We start from the raw sequence: 21168 nt of genomic DNA, 5'->3' as shown, positions 1-21168 counted from the left end.
CTGTGTGTTTATGGTTCTCAGTTGGCCACTCTAGGGGATTTAACACATATTTTTGCCAGGCAAGCATTCCAGTACTAAGCTACCCAGACCCTCTGGTTTTTTTTTTTAATTTTTAATATTTTTTTATTATGTATTTTCCTCAATTACATTTCCAATGCTATCCCAAAAGTCCCCCATACCCTCCCCCCCCCCACTTCCCTACCCACCCATTCCCATTTTTTTGGCCCTGGCGTTCCCCTGTACTGGGGCATATAAAGTTTGTGTGTCCAATGGGCCTCTCTTTCCAGTGATGGCCGACCAGACCCTCTGTTTTACATTTAAATTTGAGATGCTCCTATGTTCTTTTTCTTTTGTTTTAAATTTAATTAACTTCATTATAAACATCTAGGTGTGGTAGCATCCGCCTTAAATCCCAGCACTCTGGAGGCAGAAGCAGGCAGAGTCTCTGTGAGCTGGAGGCCAGCCTGCTCTGTGCAACAGGTTCCCAGATAGCCAGAGCCAAGCAGAGAAACCCACCTGTCTCAGAAAAATAACAAACAAAAACTTGGATATAAAAGCATCCTACACCAAAATTATCCATACCCAAAGTGTGTACATCCCAGTCATCTTCTGTATAGTTAGAACGGTCATTCTGAAGCTGTGGAGCATCACGGTCACTCGTAATCAAAGAGAGTTTATGTATTTATCCACCACCCAAATTGAAAAATCTGTTAGAACTAGAAAAATAATCCTCGCTTTTCCTCTTCCGGGGACGGTGCTCAGAGGCACTCAGGATGGTCCAGCGTTTGACATACCGCCGTAGGCTTTCCTACAACACAGCCTCTAACAAAACTAGGCTGTCTCGAACCCCTGGGCAACAGGATTGTTTACCTCTACACCAAGAAGGTTGGGAAAACTCCTAAATCCGCATGTGGCGTGTGCCCAGGCGGACTGCGAGGGGTTCGTGCTGTGAGACCCAAAGTCCTTCTGAGATTGTCTAAGACAAAGAAGCACGTCAGCAGGGCCTATGGTGGGTCCATGTGTGCCAATTGTGTCCGTGACAGGATCAAGTGGGCTTTCCTTATTGAGAAGCAGAAAATCAAATCATTTGTGAAAGTGCTGAAGGCACAAGCACAGAGTCAGAAAGCAAAATAGATACGCAAATTTTTTAAGTATAAAAATCAAGACTTGGGGAAAAAAAATCCTCCCCTGTGCCCTGGCGGTACACACCTTTGATCCCAGCACCCAGAAGGCAGAGGCAGGTGAATCTATGAGTTTCGGGGCTAGCCTGGTCTACAAAGTACTCACTGTTCTCTGGACAGCCAAGGTTATACAGAGAAACCCTGTCTCAAAAAAAAAAAAAAAAAACCAGCCTAAAAGTGAAACAGGAATGATGGAAGGAAAAGGCAATCCTCTTTGATAACTTGGGCCCTTGACCGACATTCAATTTTAGAGAAAAAATATTGGAAGTCCAACAAAGTAGCTCAGTGAATAAGAGCTGTCACTAGCTGAAACTGAAGCTGGAGGATAATCCCCAGAAGTTGTGGGGCAGTGGAGGACTGACTCTCCTCTCCATAGCTGCTCTTTGATGTCACACCTGAGCAGCACTCCACAGACCTCCCCCACCTCTCTCTCTCTCTCTCTCTCTCTCTCTCTCTCTCTCTCTCACACACACACACACACACACACACACACACACAGAGCTGGTCATGGTGGCACTTGGGAGGAATGAGATCAGGAGTGTTTAGGGTCATCCTTGTTTGTGTAGTTTGAGGCTAGCCTGTGCTACATAAGACCTTCTTTACAACACAGAGAGGTGATGGAGCCTCTTGTCCTTTGTGTTGCTTGGGGCACAGAAATATCTTAGGTTTGCTTGCAGAGGCTAGTGAGTGAATTAATGAATTAGAGATGATGGGGTCTCATTGTGCAGCCTTGGCTGGCCTGAAACTTGCTGTGTAGACCAGACCGGCCAGGAGCTCACAGAGACCCATCTGCTTTCTCCTAAGTGCTGAAATGAAGAGCAAGAACCACCATGCCTTCCTCCCTTTCAATTTAAATTACATATGTATTTTTCAACGTATGTGTGTGGGTTTCCGGTTAGTAAACGTAGTGTGAAGGTCAGAGGAGACCAACCTGTAGGGCTCTCATCTTCCACCATGTGAGTTTCAGGGATTGAACTTGGGTCATTAGGCTTGGCTGCGAGTCCTTTTACCCACTCGGCCATCTTGACCAGCCTGGGTTTTTAGCTTCCCCTTGTCACAGTGCTACTGGTTAGTGTTGTAACACGCTAATCATTCATTTTAAATTGGAAAACAGATTAACCCACAAAAACTTATAATATAAGGGAACTTTAAGTTAGACTTTGCAAGTATGCATGCCAGCTGGCTGGAACCAGATAAAAAGACCGGCTATGTGGGGAGTCACCTGAGCGTCCATCTTGAGGCTCTTTCCACAGGCTAGCCAGTTTTGCAGCTCTTCCCATCCCCACACAATAAGTTCTAAATCTTTGAGGACAGAGACGATTTATTTATAGGGAACGAGGGGAATCATTTAGAACGGCTGTTAACTTGCTGTCTCTGATCTTTCATCCTGCAGCCCTGAAATGCTCTGGAAGCTATGGACCAGCAAGACCTTCCAGAAGAGAGAGAACGATGGCAGTGGTGAGCGATAAGGCCCTAGGTAGGCTAAAGTGCCACGGACAAGATAGCATTGAATTGGGCATCTGTGGCTGGCTGACTTATAAATTGACCTGATAAGCAGGTCCTTGGACTGGGATGAAAGAGGTGTCACTGAGAGATTAATCTGATGGCCTTGGGCTACCCGTCCCCGGATCTTTCTGGGAGCAGTGTGAAGATGGGGTGCTTTAGAAGGTTTTATGTTACCAACGGGGCCCAACCTTTCAAACTTGAATTTAAAAAACCCCATTGAAACCCCTTTGCCACAGGAATAGCATGTAGCTTTCTTAGAGTTTATCTTTCCTTACACATAAGAATTCAGAGCCTTAGGGAGATGGCTCAGTGGGTAAGGGCAACTGCCCCCAAGCCAGAGGACCTGAGTTCGAGTCCCTGGGACCTGCAATAGTGGAAGATTCCTATAAGTTGGCCCTGTCACCTTCACTGGAACATTGTTATGTGTGTGGCATGCCCTATAAGTAAATACATAATAAAAACATTTTTTTAAAAAAGAAATAAAAAGACTTACTGGTAAGTTATTTCTCCGCCAGTGAAATGAGCCAGATCATACCAGATTAGATGATATTAAGTGTTAAATGCAGGTTTGCTGGGGAGCTCTCTCCGGGGTTCACTGGCCCCAAGGAAGGAGCCCAGGAAAATTGCCATGGTAAGAGAGAGAGAAGAGGGGAAGAGAAAGAAAGAATGCATGCCGAGAGAGAGAGAGAGAGAGAGAGAGAGAGAGAGAGAGAGAGAGAAAGAGAGAGAGAGAGAAATCTGGATTATATGAGGAAGAACTGTGGGGGAAGGGCAACCCAGCCCCTGGACTGGAAAGTTCAGTGTTGGGGGCAGGGGGTGTGCCAGGGTTAGGTAAGGACTGAGGGATGCTGGAAGAACGTGGAGACCAGGTCTGCTTTGATATATAAATATGCATCTCACTCCCTAGTCCCAAGGTCCAAAAACCAAACATCTACTTATTTTTCTTGGAGAGGCCATTATTTATATATTACAATAATTAGGGTTATATCATGGACCAGAATCCAAAAATATGTACTCTTCTAAGGTAGGATATAAAGACTTCAAATACATACCGGGTTTACATGGGGCGTGAGCAGGTCGTGGATCAGATTCTTTTTTTTTTTTTTTTTTTGGTTTTTCGAGACAGGGTTTCTCTGTGTAGCCCTGGCTGTCCTGGCACTCACTCTGTAGACCAGGCTGGCCTCGAACTCAGAAATCCGCCTGCCTCTGCCTCCCAAGTGCTGGGATTAAAGGCGTGCTCCACCATACCCGACTTTGGGGTCAGATTCTTAATGTCACCTCTTTTTCTATACTGTGAAGGAATTCACTTGGTGGCAGACTTTTGAAATCTCTGCAGTGTCTGGCAGGCTCTGGTGATGCACCGGTGTAATCCCAGCACTTGGGTAGAAGCAGGAGGGTTGAGAGCTCACTGAATTCCCAGAGATCCTGTTTCAAACAGGCAAGCAGAAGTCTGGATGGAGACACACAGGAGGAGTAGGACCTGTCCTCACCAGGCAGCAACCACATCAGGAAATCAAAGCAAGGAAGAAATCCAAGATGGTACCAGAGCGGACCTGATGTGATCTTCTCCTTTCCTGGGACATTGGTCTCAGGGGACACTTGAGGCTGTCCACCGAGGTGCTGACCACATATACCCACTAGATCAGCGGAGTGAGCGTTCTCAGGAAAGTCTGGCTTCAGCTCAACATGTACTAGTTTTTTTTAATTTTGTAGTGACTTTTGAACAGAGAGTGAATGGGTGAGATTTAAAGTAAGTGTGTGTGTGTGTGTGTGTGTGTGTGTGTGTGTGTGTATGTGTAGTGTTGTTAGGTTTTGGTTTTTTTTTTTTTTTTTTTTTTTGGTTTTTTTTTTCAAGACAGGGTTTCCTATGTAGCCCTAGCTGTCCTGCTGTCCTGGAAATCTCTATAGACCAGGCTGGCCTCAAACTCAAACTGCTCCCGTCTGCCGCCCTATTACTGGGATTAAAGGCATATATATAATGTATATATATATATACATTATATATTTGTTTTGTGTGTAAGCACACCGGTGGCAAGCACTTTTATGACATGAGTGAATTTGATGGTTTTCAAATGGCCTAGGGCTGGGGAAGGGTGCAGGGGGCGTGATCTAGGACCTGTGAGATGACTCAGGAGATAAAGTGCTTTCTGAGAAGGCCTGACGACCTGAATTTGACTGCTGGGTCCCACTTTAAAGAGAAAACAGACACCACTAAGTTGTTCTCTGACCACTATAGACACACACACAAGGCATTTGTGCACCCTGCCTTTCCCCATTCATATTGAATGTGAATACACATTCAACAGTAATTAATTAACTTTTAAAACTCTTTTAAGATAGACCAGGTGTAGTGAACATCTTTAATCCCAGCATTTGGGAGGCAGAGGCAGGCAGATCTCCAGGACAACCAGGGCTACACAGAGAAATCCTGTCTTGAAAACAACAACAAAATAATTAAACAAAACACACACACACAAAAAAACAAAACTGGCCTTTGTGTGTGTCTGTGTGTGTGTGTGTGTATGTGTGTGTGTATGTGTGTGTACGTGTTTGGGTGTATAACTGTGTAAAGACTCATGTGAGTATTCAGCCTGTGCAGCTTAGATATTGAGGACAGAGTCTTCCTCTCTGACTTTTCATTTTGGTTTTTGAGACAGGGTATTTCCCTGAACTTGGAGCTCATGGATAGGATAGAGGCTGGTCAGCGAGATCCTAGGTGTTGGACCTCAAGGAGCTGAAGCTGCAGGTGCTTGATAGCCATCTGATCTGATGGGCTCTGGGATATGAACTCCGGTCTACTGGAAGAAAACTACATAATGTCAACTACTGAGCATTCTCACTAGCCCTTGACATACTTACTTAATTTCCTTCCTTCTTTTCTTCCTTCCTTCCTTTTTTCCTTCCTTCCTTCTCTCTCTCTCTCTCTCTCTCTCTCTCTCTCTCTCTCTCTCTCTCTTTCTTTCTTTCTTTCTTTTTTGAGACAAGGTTTCTCTGTGTAGCCCAGGCTGTCCTGGAACTCACTCTGTAGACCAGGCTGTCCTCGAACTCAGAAATCCGCCTGCCTCTGCCTCCCAAGTGCTGGGATTAAAGGCATGCGCCACCACTGCCCATTGTCCTGCTTCTCCCTTTCTTTCTATTTAAAAGCTTTTTATTTTACTTTATTTTGAGACAGGATCGCACTGTGTAGCAGAGAGAGGTCTGAGTACGTAGCTCTGGATGGATGGACCTCAATAGGTAGAACAGACTGGCTTCAAACTCACAGAGCTCCTTCGGCCTCTGGCTCTTGAGTACTGGGGTCAAGAGCATGTACTGCCATGCTAACATGTTTTTACTTACATGTAGGGGTGTGTGTCTGCATGTGGATAGGTGCACATACGTGGGTGCCAGATGAGTTAGAGCCCCTGGAGCTGGAGTTATAAGTGGCTGTGAGCCATTTGAACTCAGATCCCCCGGGAGACTAGCATAGGCTCTTTACTGAGCTGGAGTTATAAGTGGCTGTGAGCCATTTGAACTCAGATCCCCCGGGAGACTAGCATAGGCTCTTTACTGCTGAGTAACCTCTCCAGACCCACGACCTTGAATCTCTGAACGCTCTGCCTCTACCTCTGAAGTGCCAGGATTCGGTGAGTTCACATACATCACACTTGATCATATATATTGCGCTGGGAATCTACCTCAGCTTCCTTCACCACAGGCATGTGCTCATCAACTGAACTATGTGCTCAGCCTTAAAATGATCACCAGTTAATTATTAAGATGACTTTTATTATTTTGATTGTGTGTGTGTGTGCGCGTGCAAATGAATATAAGTGTCTTGGCAGAAGATGTTGGAGTTTTCTGGTGCTAGAGTTAACAGGTAGTTGTGAACTACTTGGTTGGGTGGGTGCTAGAAACCAAACTCTGGAAGACCAGTAGGTATTCTTAACCACTAAGCCATTACCTCAGGCCCCCCAAACCTCCATGTTTGTTTGTTTGCTTGTTTGTTTTGAGACATGGCCTTACTATGTAGCCTGCCTTGGTTGGCCTAGAACTTACTATATAGACCAGGCTGGCCACAAACTCACAGAGATCCATCTGCTTCTGCCTCCCGAGGGCTGGGATTAAAGGCGTATACTACCACATACATCCCAAAATACATATAAAAATTAATAGAGCTAGTTGAGAAGTCTCTCCTCTCGTGATATTCTCTGATTTGGGGATGACACCTTTCTTGAATATTTGTATCAACCTATTTGCTGCAGTGTAGGTGAAGGCTAGCCTGGTGTGTAGGTGATAGAATTGAACTTTTACTTGAAGAATGAAAGTGATTTAAACAATGAGGAAGTGGTAATGCTTCACTCCTCACAGAGAGTCCAGAGGTAGCCTCAGGACTGGTTCAGTAGCTTAGCAGTGTCACTCAGGAGAGGGATTCATTCAAGTGATCCACTAGGCCCCTTTCTTCATTGCAGAGATGGCAGAGGTGGCCCCAGCATCATAGCAGAGTGGTTACGGGCGTAGCTTTGTGGTAGCATTTTTCTGTGACCCCCCTGGTTGGGAAGTTGAGGCAAGAACATTGCCAGCCTAGGCTACATAGTGAGAATCTGGTCAGGCAGGGCACACAGCAGAGTCCTGTCTGAGAAGGGTCAAAACAGAACAAAAGCACAGGGCATATAAAACAGACCTTGTTTGCTAGAGCGTTTGTCTAGTTGCCCACCCTGTAGGAAGCCCTGGGTTCCCTCCCTAGCAGCTCACAAGCTGGGCATAGTGCTACACACGGTAGTGTTCCACCATTCCTGCACTGGGGAGGTATAGGCAGAAAGATCAGGAGTTCCAGGCCCGATCAAGTCTAAGTCTAGCCTGAAGTCCATGATTCCCTGCCTAAAAGAGAGGTTTGAGGTTATCCTCAACTGTACATCACATGAGAGGCCAGCTTGGGCTACATGAGCCACTATCTGAAGACCAAAAGGGCTAGGAAGATGGCTCAGTGAGATGGTTCAGCGAGTAAAAATGCATGGTGGACAAGCTTAAAAACCTCTGCTCGGGGGCTGGAGAGATGGCTCAGTGAGTAAGAGCACTGACTGCTCTTCCGAAGGTCCTGAGTTCAAATCCCAGCAACCACATGGCGGCTCACAACCAGGCGTAATGAGATCTGACGCCCTCTTCTAGGGTGTCTGAAGACAGCTGCGGTGTACTTACACACAATAAATAAATCTTTACAAATAAACAAACAAACAAAAACCCCTCTGCTTGGTCCTGGAACCCACAGTGGAAGATGAGGGACACCCCAGGAGGTTATCCACAGGTGCAGACACACACACATATGCACACCCAATGTAATTGGAACATTTCAAATATATATGAGCATGGTGGTAAAGTGCCTTTAATCTCAGCACTCTGGAGGCAAAGGCGGAGTGATCTGTGTGAGTTTGAGGCTAGCCTGGTCTACATAGTGAGTTCCAGGACAGCCAGGGCTACACAGCAGTGAGGCCCTGTCTACAAATAAATAGACAGACAGATAAATAAATAAACGATAAAGTATAACAGATCAGTAGTGTTACACAGTAAGGCCTGACTGATAGACAGACAGACAGACCGACCGGCATACAGAATGATAAAATATAATGGGGCTTGTAAGATGACACAGCAGGTATAGGCGCTTGCTGCCAAGATCCTCAGAACCTACGTAATGAAAATAGAGAACTAACTCTCTTAAGTTGTCTGCTGACTTCTCCGTACATACGCATGGCATACACACGCATGCGGAAACACATACACATTTAAAATAAAATAAAACAGTTATAATGTGGAGCTAGCTATAGCTCTCAGTAGGTAGAGTGCCTGTGTAACCTCTAGGATACCCTGGGTTCAGTCCACAGCATTGTATAAACTGGTCAAAAGATGACTACGGTAGTAATCCTCGAATTCAGGAGATGGAGTTAAAGAGAAGTTGTAGGATGTCTTCTTCTACAAAGTGAGTAAGAGGCTAGCCTGGGCTGCATGAGACCTTATCTGAAATATAGTAATGGATATTGCTATCTCAGTTTTACAGTAGGCACAAGGTTGTATATTCCTGCAGTCTCAGAGCCTCAGAGACAGAAACAGGATGGACATAAATTTAGACCGGACGTATTCACTGTGAATTCTAGGCCAGGTAGACCTAGCAAGACTTGCCTTAGAAACATCAACAAAACAGCAACAGCAGCTTTTCATGAAACAGATTCCAGTCTGATGTACACACACATTACAAACCGAGCAGCTATTTGTTCAATTCTTGAGCGTGAGGCTAGCTCTACCAGGAGAGTTCTGACCTAGATGGGCATGGGACTTGTCATTTCAGAGTGTGGCAGCCTCCTTCTGAGTACCAGGCACCTGGATTGCTTAGTGGCTTGTTCTATCAGAAGCTATTGTGCCTGCCCACAGCAAGGTGGAAGTGTCTAAGAACTGAAACTACCCTGAGTCTGCCTACAGAAGCCTTCAACCAATGGCAGCCAAGAATGTGGAGACAAACATCTTGCCTCATTGTGCCTCAGCTACAATCATGATACAGACAGTTGTAAGCTGCCATGTGGTTGTGGGAATCGAACCTGGGTCCTCTGGAAGAGTTGTCAGTGCTCTTAACTGCTGAGCCATCTCTCCAGCCCCTGCCCAGCCTTTATTTTCTGTACACAGGTATGTGAGTGTGAACATGTGGATCCTAAGGGTTGAAATCCATTTGTCGGGGTTTGTATGGCACCTTCTCACCAGCTTCAGAGTTTCTTGATCTCTAGGGAAACCTTCCTGGAAGCAGGATGCTACTCAGTATTTTGATCACTCATAAGACAATTCATTGTGAAATGGAAAGAAAACCTTCGTGTGTTGTTTTATCTTGTTTGTTTAATATTATATTCTACAGAATATTATATACAGATGTCATAAGGACAATAAGGACATTTATTTATTTACTTTTTTTTTTTTTTTTTTTTTTTTTGGTTTTTCGAGACAGGGTTTCTCTGTGTAGCCCTGGCTGTCCTGGCACTCACTTTGTAGACCAGGCTGGCCTCGAACTCAGAAATCCGCCTGCCTCTGCCTCCTGAGTGCTGGGATTAAAGGCATGCGCCACCACACCCGGCTATTTACTTATTTTTGAGACAGGGTCTCACTAAGTAGCCCTGCTTTGCCTGGAACTCACTATGTAGTCTAGGCTGGACTTGAACTCACAGAGAGCCACCCACCTCTGCTTCTGGAATGCAGGGACTAAAGCCATGAGCTACCATGCCTAGCCAGATTGTAGTTTTGTTTGTTTTTGTTTTGTTTTTCAAGACAGGGTTTCTCTGGGTGGCTCTGGCTGCCCTAGAACTCACTCTGTAGCCCAGGCTAGCCCCAAACTCACAGAGGTCCATCCATCTCTGCCTCCTGAGTGCTGGGATTAAAGGCATGCATCATCACACCCAGCTGAGTCTTTTTTGTTAGGAAAATCTCCAAGGTGTCTATCCTTGTGCTTTGTGGTATTCTTTTCCTGAGACTGGGTCTCATGTAGCCCAGGCTAGCTTCAAATTCAGCCGATAGCTGAAGATGCTCTTGAGCTTAAAACTCAGCTTCTTTATTTTCTTTATTTACTTACTTTTATTTTGAGGCAGGGTTTCTCTGGTGTAGCCCTGGCTGACCTAGGACTCTATTTGTAACCCAGGCTGGCCTTGATCTCACAGAGATCCGCCTGTCTCTGTCTCCTGAGTGCTGGGCTGAAAGGTGTGTACTGTTGCACCAGGCTAGCGGCTTAAAAAAAAAAAAAGACTTATTTTATTTATGTATATGAGCACATTGTTGCTGACACACCAGAAGAAGGCATCAGATCCAGTTATAGACGGCTGTGAGCCACCATGTGGTTGCTGGGAATTGAACTCATGACCTCTAGAAGAGCAGACAGTGCTCTTAACCATTGAGCCATCTCTCTTCAGCCTGACCTTATTTTCTTTTTCTTTTCTTTTTCTTTAACTTTTTCTTTTCTTTTCTTTTCTTTTTCTTTTCTTTTTAAAGGCTTAATAACTATTCTTTTTTTCTTTTCTTTTGGAGACAAGGTCTCATTTTTAGCTCAAGTTGGCCAGGAATTCACTCCATAGCCTAGGCTGACCTTGAACTTGGGGAGATTCTCAGATTGGGATTCCAGGTCTGTGCCACCAGGCCCAGCTATACAATTGTGTTTATTTCTCAATTAAAAAAATCCAGCCGGGCGTGGTGGCGCACGCCTTTAATCCCAGCACTTGGGAGGCAGAGGCAGGCGGATTTCTGAGTTCGAGGCCAGCCTGGTCTACAGAGTGAGTTCCAGGACAGCCAGGGCTACACAGAGAAACCCTGTCTCGAAAAACAAAAAATAAAAAAAATAAAATAAAAAAATCCATTTTTATTTTATGTGCTGGGGTATTTTGCCTGCATGTATTTATGTGTACATGCATGCCTGGTGCCTGCGGAGGCCAGAGTGAGCCTCAGAGCCCCTAGAACTAAAATTACAAATAGCTGCACGGGTGCTGGGAAGTGAACCTGGGGCCTCTGCAGATAGCAGCAACTGCTTTTACTCGCAGAACACTCTTTCTAGCCTTTAATTTCTCAATTGAGGTAAATGTTATTAAAAGTTATAAAAATGGGCCATAAAGGGTACACGTTCTTGGCATACAAGAAGCCCAGGGTTCAGCCTCAGCCACTATTATTATGTTGATAGTTGTAAATACCCATACACAAGGACAAATTTGGCTTTTACAAAGCCAAGCCATAATCAGCTGGACAGTGGTGGCACATGCCTTTAATCCCAGCATTTGGGAGGCAGAGGCAGGTGGATTTCTGAGTTCAAGGCCAGCCTGGTCTACAGAGTGAGTTCCAGGAAAGCCACGGGCTACAGAGAAACCCTGTTTCGAAAAACAAAACAAACAACCATAATTACAACTCAACTACCTGGGCTCCCACCCCCCCTGCATCCCAACCCCCCCCCACACACACACACACTGTGGCTCTGGGGATTGAATCTAGGGACTAAATGAATTTCGAATAAGTGCTTTCCCAGTGAGCTACCTCCAGCTCAGAGAAGAGTGTGTGAGAGAGTGGAGAGGGTAATTATTATTATATAAGTAACCTTTTTGCTTTTGCTTTTTTTTGAAGCCGATCTCACTATTCAGTAGTCCAGGCTGTCCTTGAACCTGCAGCAATCCTCCTGCCTCAGGAGGATGAATGTTAGGATTACAGGTGTGGGCTACCACAATTGGTTTAGAAACTACCACATTTGCATGTTCCCTTTGCCCCGGATACGTGCAAGATACTTTAGGCCCTTTGGTCATCAAAACACCCTGGTAGGGTATGGACTTTGTTATTACCCAACTGGATGAAAAGAAAAACAGACAGGAGAGAACCAGTAGGTTTCGAACTCACTCCAGAGTGGCCTCACTCCGGTGTTGTGTCCACCTTCCTATTTAGGGGGTGGTATCTCCTCATCTTAATCCCCTACCTGGTTTCTCTCTCTCTCTCTCTCTCTCTCTCTCTCTCTCTCTCCCTTTCACAGTGGGTCTGGGAGTAAGGGTTAGGTGAAGGCCCTCACCTGTCACTCTCTTCCCCTTCTGGGTCTCAGTTGGAGAGATTCCAATGATAAAGAGGTGAGGGAGTGGTAGGAGGAAGGAGGCTCAGAGTCCTTCATCCTCAGGCCTTTCCTTAGGGCTTGTGACAATTACATTCCAGCTGTCCTCTAATTTACCATTTCATTGAGTAACTTTGTAATTGGATGCACCTGGCTTGAAGCACTTTGATTTATTCCCCCTGGTTATGGGGAGTGTGAGCTGGGCTGGCTCTTTCTCTCTCTGTCTCTTTATCTCTCTCCTCCCCCCATTCCCCTCTCCTCTCTCTCTCTCTCTCTCTCTCTCTCTCTCTCTCTCTCTCTCTCTCTCTCTCTCTCTCTCTCTCTCTCTCGTTTTTTTGGTAGTTGTTTGTTTTGTTGTTGTTGTTTTATTTTTGAGGCAGTCTCACCTAGCCCAGGCTGGCCCTGAATGGCTGCTGCCCGTCTTGCTCCCAAACCTTCTAAGTGTTGAGATTCCCAGTGTGTGTGACTCCTTCTAGTTTTGCCCAGGTTTTTATGCAGTGCTGGGAATTGAACTTAGGGCTTCTTGCATCTTAGCCTAACACTACCAACTGAGCCTCATTCTCAGCCCTTTTTTTTTTGTTGCTCTGTTCTGTTCTTCGAAGGGCAGTGATGGTGAAGCCGGATAAGCAGACCTCTCTGGAGTTCTCCTGGGGAGGCCTCCTGCTCCCTCAGCAACCACCCTTCATGTGGCCCTGAAGGTCCCGCCGGACAGTGGGGCTGTTGACCAGTTATCCAAGAAACCTTCTAGGATTCGACTGTCTCTCTCTGGGTGCCCTTTCTCAGTAGGTCAATGAGGAATAGATCATTTTACATCCCTGGGACAGCACAAGAGGCAATGGAATGAAGTGGTCAAGAGCTGGTACTGACTGCTGCTTTCAGATCTCCGTGGCTTAGCACCACCCCTGCGCCGCCCGCCCGCACCGAGGCCTTTGAGTTCTAACTCAGTGTGCTTAATTTTTTGTTTCCTTCATTCTATCTTCCAAATTCTTGAGCATGTTTGCCCCGGCACTCTGGGATTTCTCCCTGTTTGTTATTCTGAAGACACTCTCATCCTTTTCTATTCCCATCGGTGCATATTTCCATTTATCGGTGTTATGATCGTGAATGTCAGCTTCAGAAAGACTGCACCAGGTCAAACAGTTCCACCTGAGGCTTATTAGGAGAGAGAGGGGCAAGGTGGTGGTGGAAAGGTGGGGGAGAGGGAGAGGGAGAGAGATTGATTAGGGGGCCTTTCTTTATATAAGGATGATGATGTAATCACAGGTAAAGGTGGGAGGTGAACCAAGTGGATTCTGGGAATATGGTGGCTGTTGCCTTGGCAACAGGTGTTGGGGTCCCGCCTATGTGATGTCACGGGTTTTGGAGGTCCTGATAGCAACAGTCGGTGATCCTAACACAAAAGGCAAGGCTTTCTCTCCTCCTCAGTTCATCTCTCTTCCTGGCAGCCTACTTCCCTGTTAGTTGGTTGGTTTGTTTGTTTGTTTCCCAAACTCTAATAAAATGGTCTTCAAGGTTATTAAAACAAAAAGAAGCCATGGGGGTTAGAGAGGTAGCTCAATGGTAGATCGTACCTGCCTAATATGACCAGCATCGATTTCTCCTGATGTCCACCTATGCAAGGGCATCAACTCTGGAGCTAAACCAGACTGCAGCCTGCTTTTACCAACTCCGAGCTATGTGACTTCTCCGTGGTCATCCATGGTGAGTATTAGCACCCAGCTCCTATTACACAGGGCAAAAATAATATACTTTCTGTAAGGCTGTTGTGAAGATAAAATGATTTATTACCTCTCAGGTATGTTCAATTCTTGGACATGGTATGTGTACATGAAGACCTGTTACTGTTGTTGGTACTCACAGCCAGTTGTTGTGTCCAGAGGATACACAGCTACACGGGACTTTGTCTCTGCCCTTCAGGACAGGAAGTTTGGTGGTGCATTCCTGTAATCTCAGAATTTGAGAGGAAGAGGCAGTAGGATTGTTGCAAGCTGGGGGCTGTTCTGGTCTACCTAGAGTCAGAGCTACATAGAGTCAGGTCTATAAATGTCAGAGCTACATAGTGAGAACCCGTGTCATAAAACTAACAGAATGTTAGTGTGGGTAAGGCATGCAATTGGGAGGTAAAAGCAGGAAGATCAGATCCAGCCTCAGTTATATACTAAATTCAAAGCTAGCCTGGCTTCCGTAAGACCCTTGTCTCAAGAAGTGTTCCCCTCCCTAATTCGTTAAGTGTAAAGCTTGATGTATACACATGGTGGTACGAATTTGTAATCCCAGCACTTGGGAAACTGAGGCACGAAGCTGGAGAATTCGAGGTCGGCTATAAAATAAGACACACTGTTTCAACGAGGAGAGAAACCACCGGGGCAGTGACCTTCTGTGACTGAAGCAATCCCATCATGCCTCCTTCCTGTTAGAGAAGCCATCCCCTTGTGTGGATTCTGAACCCCTTGCTCAGCGCAAGACCAGTGTGTAGACCAGTGTGTAGACCAGTGTGTAGATGGATCTCACTGCTTATACATTGTCCTGAGCTTTCCTGGGGCTCAGTTGGGCTGAGTGGAGAGAGCAGTGTCTTAGTGGTGGGCTTTCTTCTTTCTTTCCCTCCTTTCCTCTTTCCTGCCTTCCTTATTACACCCTTTTTCCCCTTGATTTTTGTTTTTGAGACATAGTCTCATGATATTAGCTCTGGCTGACCTAGAACTCTATTTAGACTAGGCTGGCTTTGAACTCAAAGAAATCTGCTTGCCTCTGTCTTCAAAGTGCTGGGATTAAAGGGGTGCTCTATCATGCCTGTCTTCCTTCCTTCCTTCCTTCCTTCCTTCCTTCCTTCCTTCCTTTCTTCCTTCCTTCCCTCCTGTTATTTGAGTCATCTGATATGGGTCTGGCTGGCCTGGAATTCTCCATGGGCTATTATCATTTGGTTTGCTTGGTTTTGTGATAGAATCTTATATAGCCCAGGCTGCTCCTGAACTTATTAAGAAGCTGACAGTGACCTTAATCTTTTGATCGTTCTGGGTTCTGCAGTGCTGGGGATTGAACCCTGGGCTCTGAGCATGCTAAGCAAGAGCTCTACCACCTGAGACATATCTGCAGCCCACCCCCTGCCACCGTGTGTGTGTGTGTGTGTGTGTGTGTGTGTGTGTGTGTGTGTGTGGAGAGAGAGAGAGAGAGACAGACAGACAGACAGACAGAGAGACAGAGACAGTCTCTAGGCTGGCCTTGAATTGTCTGTGGACAATTGATAGTGGATCCTGGTGTTAAGCCATCACTTCCCTGGGTCTGAGATTACTGGCTTGCTCCACCACAGCCAGCACCAAAGGGCTTTTTATATGCTGATTTTGACCAACACTGATCACACCTCCGTTGGTGCAATGCAGTGTGTCCCATTCAGCAGACCTGAGAAACTGCATTTCTTCTTTTGTGTATGTGCATGCGGGTGTGTGCGCACATGCTACAGCCTTGGTGTAGAAGTCAGAGGACAACTTATGGGAGTTGCTCTCTTCTCTTCCATCATGTGGGTCCCAGGGATCACACTCAGGTTGCCCTACTTGATGCCAGGATAGTTTACCCTCCAAGCCACTGAATCGGACAGAAACTACATGCTCCCAGATGCTGCAGGCAATTCGTTAAAGTAGACGAGATTCTAAGTCAAGTTTCCCGACAGACTAACAATGAGATCTTTGCAGCTACTATTGTGCCTCAGTTTCATGGTCTGCAAAATAAAGCCCAACTCGAGGCCATTCCTAGAAGCCACCTTAGGGTAGGAGTGACCCAACTATGTACAAAGTTATGACCACATTCCCTAGAGCAATGGAATAGGATGTATACGCGAAGGAATAACTTTTGGCGCCTAGTTCTTTCCTGGGTGGCTAGAATCGCGACGGGGCCCATTGATGGGGAAGAGGGCACTCTTCCAGAAAGTTCTCTCTACCCTCTTGGTCAGAAGGGACCCGAGGGCCCGGAAGCCTGCGGGCCGGAGCCCAGCGGACCAATGGGGTTGCGGGGAGGGAGGGAGGGTATAGCGCCCGCCAGCCCTTTCCGACTGCGGCCCCGCCCCTTAGAACGTTGTGACGTAGGAGCATTCCACGGTTGCTACATCGTCGCGAGGGGCGGGGCGCCTGTCAGGGAAGCGGTGCGCGCGGGTGGCGGGCGGGCTGGGGCTTCTCCGCACAGTGCCAGCGCCAGCGCCAGACCCGCCCGCACCCCGCGCTCTCCCTCACGCGCGTCGCTTCTCCTAGGACTCGCTAGCCCGCACTCTTGCTCTCACCCGTGAGCCATCGCAGGATGGAGCTGCTGTGTTGCGAGGGCACCCGGCACGCGCCCCGGGCCGGGCCCGACCCGCGGCTGCTTGGGGACCAGCGTGTCCTGCAGAGTTTACTCCGCCTGGAGGAGCGCTACGTGCCGCGAGCCTCCTACTTCCAGTGCGTGCAAAAGGAGATCAAGCCGCACATGCGGAAGATGCTGGCATACTGGATGCTGGAGGTAAGGCCCGGACGGGTTCCCTCTCCTCACCCCACCCCCATCCCCGGCTCTGGGACAAATTGAACTTTCCCTGTCGGATCTTTGCGATCCGGACCACAATCTGCAAGATGCTTTGGCGGCCCAGACTACTGGGGCCTGGCCTTTTCACACAGGCGCCCTAAGCAGCTGCCTGCGTTCTGTCCCTTTCCTTTCCCCAATTCTGATCGGCTTCTTCTGTGACTTCCAGTCACTTGGCACTGTAACTAAGCTTCACTTTGGGTCGGGAAAGCGGGCTAAGGGCCACTCTTTCCCCAGTGGCTTTCCTCGGTGTCTCCTGCTTCCTTCCTCACCCGGTGCTCTCTGGAGGGCGCGTTTGGAAAACCCTGGCCTCGGCCGCCTTCGCCCCAGAACTGGTTCCTGTGTCTATCGCGGGGTTCTGGCGGGGGAAACTGGTGGGTGGGGGTGGCGCAGGCTCGGTTCCGGTCCACAGGGAAATGAAAAGTGCGGGAGACCGCTGCAGGAGTTCCCTCCCTTCCCCCTGGGAGTGTGTGTGCAGTGGGTGGCGGTAATGAGGGTAAGGTCCCAATTCTCTCTAGGTGACCCTTCCGTCCCCCTTCCGCTCGCCGTGGGGGAGGGGAGTCTGGAATCCTTCGTGAGCATGGGCTTCTCTTTTACACCCCCTACTCCGGGGTGGGGAAGAGACCGTGCAGAGGAAGTGGGGGGGGGGGTCACCTTGGGGAGGGCACATCCTCCTCGGTTATTGATACTTGTCGCTCTAAGTTTATCCCTTCTCGGTTTATATTTTGCTCCGCATTCCACTCTCCCTCCACCCCCACCCCCACTTCTCCACGCTGCCGTGTTTCACTTGGTCCTTCCCTAGCAATGACTCGTGCGCCCTCCCTCAGGTGTGTGAGGAGCAGCGCTGCGAGGAGGATGTCTTCCCTCTGGCTATGAACTACCTGGATCGCTACCTGTCCTGCGTCCCCACCCGAAAGGCGCAATTGCAGCTTCTAGGTACCGTCTGCCTGTTGCTGGCCTCCAAGCTGCGCGAAACCACGCCCCTGACTATTGAGAAGCTTTGCATCTATACGGACCAGGCTGTGGCTCCATGGCAGTTGCGGGTGCGTGCGGAATTCTCCCCCCCCCCCCTTCACCAAACATACGATCACCCTATGTACTAGTAAAAGAAAAGCCAAGCTCACCCCCTCACCCACCAACCCTCCCTTCGCCCCTGGCTGGTATTTTGGGACAAAGGCCTTGTAGTGTGGTCGTGGTGCTTCAGCTGCAAGCTTAAAACTAAATGAATCCCTTTCCTTTGGCCGCAGTGGGGTTCCACTCCTAACTCGCGCCTCCCCCCCCTCCCCCCCCAGATAGCAACAAGTCCAATTGCGGGTCTATACACCAGTACTTTGCCTCTGGGTTTACACAGCCACCGTGAGTTATTTATTGGCAGCAGCAGGGCATGTCTGCACACCCCCACCGGAGTGGAATGTGCTTCACGTGGGGGAGGGGGCTGCCTTGCATGAGTCTTTATCCCCGTGTGGACTTTGTGATGGAAAAGCCTCCCGGAGCTGATTAAAGCCAGGCCCTGCTCGGTGGAAGGAAGCGCTGAGGTGTTTTCATCCCTTTCCCTCCTATCCCCGAAAGACACCGCTCCTTCCTAAACCCTGCCTTTCTTGTCTTCCTTCTGAAAAACTCGAGCAGCTGCTCTGGGCCCGTGGAAGAGTTTCTCCCTTTGCTGCTCAGCCAAAGGCCAGAGCTGAGACAGACAGGGAGCTGAGCTGCAGCTGCTTCCGATGTGATAATGATGCTGGTCCCCTGGCCCTCCCACTCAGACCAAGGGCTTTCATAACCCTGTGGGGAGCTGCTGTCACTCCTGTGGTTTGGGAAGTGGCTCCTTGGGGCCTCTTGCTGGGAACTTGGGCTGGGCTCCTCCAGGCGGGGCAAAAAAAAAAAAAAAAAAAAAAAAAAAATCTGTTGGGTTCTGCCCTGCCCCGGAGGAGTCTAGGGAGGAGGTGGAGGATCTGCATGGATCTGGAAGGGAGCATGAACGTCATCTCCCACAGGGTCTGGGGGAGAGGGTGGGTGAGCTGGCACCTCCCTCCACCTTGTTCTGTGGCTGGCCAAGCCTTCTCTGACCCTGAGAGGAGTCTCTGGGCCCCATCTCCTAGGGAGGAGGGCAGCAGCCAGACTCCTGTGATTGGCTGGCTGGGAAGCTAGGGTACTGGGGCCCCTGACTGCTGTGAGTCGGGGAACTGGATTCCTCTTCCTGTCAAGCAGCTCTCACGGATGGGAGGCCTGAGTTGGGAATCCGGGAGGCCCCACAGCTCTTTGTGATGAATCTAGTTTCCAGAGCCAGGGAGCACGATGTTTTTTGAGGGATTGAGGCTGGGAGGTAGGAGACTTACTCTTTGTGAAGAGATTAAGGGTGGTCTACATGGCTGTGTGTGAGGGGGGTTTTTCAGAATAGGCAAAGCCCTCCTTCTGCTCAAGGCCCTGAGCTGAGAGTGGCCTGCGGTCAGAGTTGTGAGGGACTCCAAGAACTCCAGCAGTCTAAATCCACACAGCAGAGCAGAGGCCCCAGAAAGGAGGGGAAAATCCGACCAGAGTGCCTTGAAGGCAGGGATGGGTTGCTGCTGCCAGCTCCTATGTTCTTGGGGTAGGGCTGGGGTTTTTCATGTCATCTGGATATGGGGGAGCGTGCCCACCTAGTGAGGACTCCGTACACTCCTGGTTGCCATTGGGGTGCCCCTTTAGAGTCTGGGTGCTATTTGGTTATTAGGATAGAGCCCTGGGTGCAAGCTTCAAGCTTCCTTGCCTTACTTCTGGCTCTAGTCCAGGCTGTTTCTGTGGGGTTCTGTAAGAAGCCTGGGGCTGACACCTAGGTCATGGGACAAAGAAGAGGGACAGCTGTCGCTGGGGGTGGGGGGGTGGTCCTGGAAGATGCTGGGTGGGGCTGACATTTCTACCTCAGTGAGGAGTCAAACCCATGAGTTCCTTCCTGAGATAAAACAATGAAGAAATCCTCCTGTGTGTAACTCGGAAGTGCAGCTCGGGCCAGGGCTAGGAACTTCACTTGAGTAGACTGAGGTTGGGGCTCCTAGCCTCCTCCTAAGACCTCTGAATGGTTATGTGGGCTTGGACAGGTTTCTCAGGGGTCATCTGGATTCATCCTGTTTGGCTTGGACGCCCTTATCTGGAGACAGGACCCACCCATGATGTCCCACAAAGGGGGGTGTGGGGCGGGTTGGGCAACCTCTTTAAGGAACCTTAGGAGTGGCTTCATGCTCATTTTGTTTAAGAGACCTGGCTGCGATGTTGGGGAAGAAGAGATTTCCGAAGCCTGTGGAATTTAGAGTTGGTCTGTTTCAACTCAGCCAGCCTCAGACTCATGGGAGGATTAAGAGGGATAATTCAGGTCTAGCCCTTAGTAACCATCAATAGATGCTTAAGTGTACGCCCTAGATCTTCCCTGCCCCAAACCCGTCATCCCGCAGCGGCAGCCCCTTAAGCCAGAGGCAGAACTGTGAACCTCCTGTCAAATTCTCTGCCCCCCTCAGCCGGCCGCTGACTCCATGTTCCTTCCCTAACCCCCAGGAGTGGGAGGTGCTGGTCCTGGGGAAGCTCAAGTGGGACCTGGCTGCCGTGATTGCGCACGACTTCCTGGCCCTGATTCTGCACCGCCTGTCTCTGCCCAATGACCGGCAGGCCTTGGTCAAAAAGCATGCCCAGACCTTTTTGGCCCTCTGTGCTACAGGTAAGAACCAACCTGGGGGAAATTGTGGGGTTTTTTTGGGAAGGATTCGAAGTAACAGCCAGGAGATGGTTTCAGTATTCAGACCTGTGTACGGTGATCTGGGGATAGTGAATAGTTACTTGCCTAAGGTCTTCATAGCAGGGTTTTGGATATTTTGTAGTTCCTGGTGCCAAGTACACCTTGGGTAGATGGAAAGTTTGTTGTTTGTTCATATCTCAGAGGAGGTCGGGCTGCGGTCTGGTGGGTCAGTGATAGTGTGCGTTCCTCAGTCAAATTGCTAACACCGTAAGCACACACCAACCAAACCCTCTCCTCCCTAGGATCTGCCCTGTCCCCTTGCCTCAGTGTCACCCCATCCACCACCACCGGGGGTTCAGAGGATGCAGCCTGGTGTGTTGTAAGATGGCTCCCTTTCTTTTCCCAGATTACACCTTTGCGATGTATCCTCCATCCATGATCGCCACAGGCAGCATTGGGGCAGCAGTGCTAGGCCTAGGCGCCTGCTCTATGTCTGCGGATGAGCTCACAGAGTTGCTGGCCGGGATCACAGGCACTGAAGTGGTAAGTCTCAGCCCCTCCCCCCCCAAAAAAGCTGTTCCTCTGAATCCCCAGCAGAGGGCGCCATCCACCCAGCCCCCCAACTCCGATTGCATGCTCTTGCCTGCTTCTCTGGCCTTTTATCTCTGGCT

The 21168-nt window shown here is 48.6% G+C and overlaps 1 protein-coding gene and 1 pseudogene across 6 annotated transcripts in view; both read left to right on the top strand.

Annotated features, from left to right (window-relative positions):
• The window catches only part of Ccnd3 (cyclin D3), a 96975-nt gene that overhangs the window by 74432 nt on the left and 1375 nt on the right, over nucleotides 1-21168 (top strand). The window contains exons 2-7 of one of the 6 annotated variants that reach the window (XM_085833316.1): nucleotides 2575-2639; nucleotides 4126-4304; nucleotides 16500-16743; nucleotides 17628-17843; nucleotides 20320-20479; nucleotides 20904-21040. In XM_085833316.1, the coding sequence (XP_085689442.1) occupies nucleotides 16546-16743; nucleotides 17628-17843; nucleotides 20320-20479; nucleotides 20904-21040 (711 nt within the window). In that variant the 5' untranslated portion in view covers nucleotides 2575-2639; nucleotides 4126-4304; nucleotides 16500-16545. Of the gene's footprint in view, nucleotides 1-2574; nucleotides 2659-4125; nucleotides 4305-13535; nucleotides 13963-16499; nucleotides 16744-17627; nucleotides 17844-20319; nucleotides 20480-20903; nucleotides 21041-21168 lie in introns of those variants that run through there. The other 5 variants (XM_085833314.1, XM_029471077.2, XM_085833315.1 and 2 more) reach the window with 5 other exon arrangements.
• Nucleotides 731-1134, top strand: LOC147000404 (large ribosomal subunit protein eL34 pseudogene; annotated as a pseudogene).

Source organism: Mus caroli, unplaced genomic scaffold (genome assembly GCF_978045245.1).
Source record: "Mus caroli unplaced genomic scaffold, Mus_caroli_1 scaffold_18, whole genome shotgun sequence".
NCBI lineage: Eukaryota > Metazoa > Chordata > Mammalia > Rodentia > Muridae > Mus > Mus caroli.
This window is presented reverse-complemented; position numbering and strand designations above follow the sequence as displayed.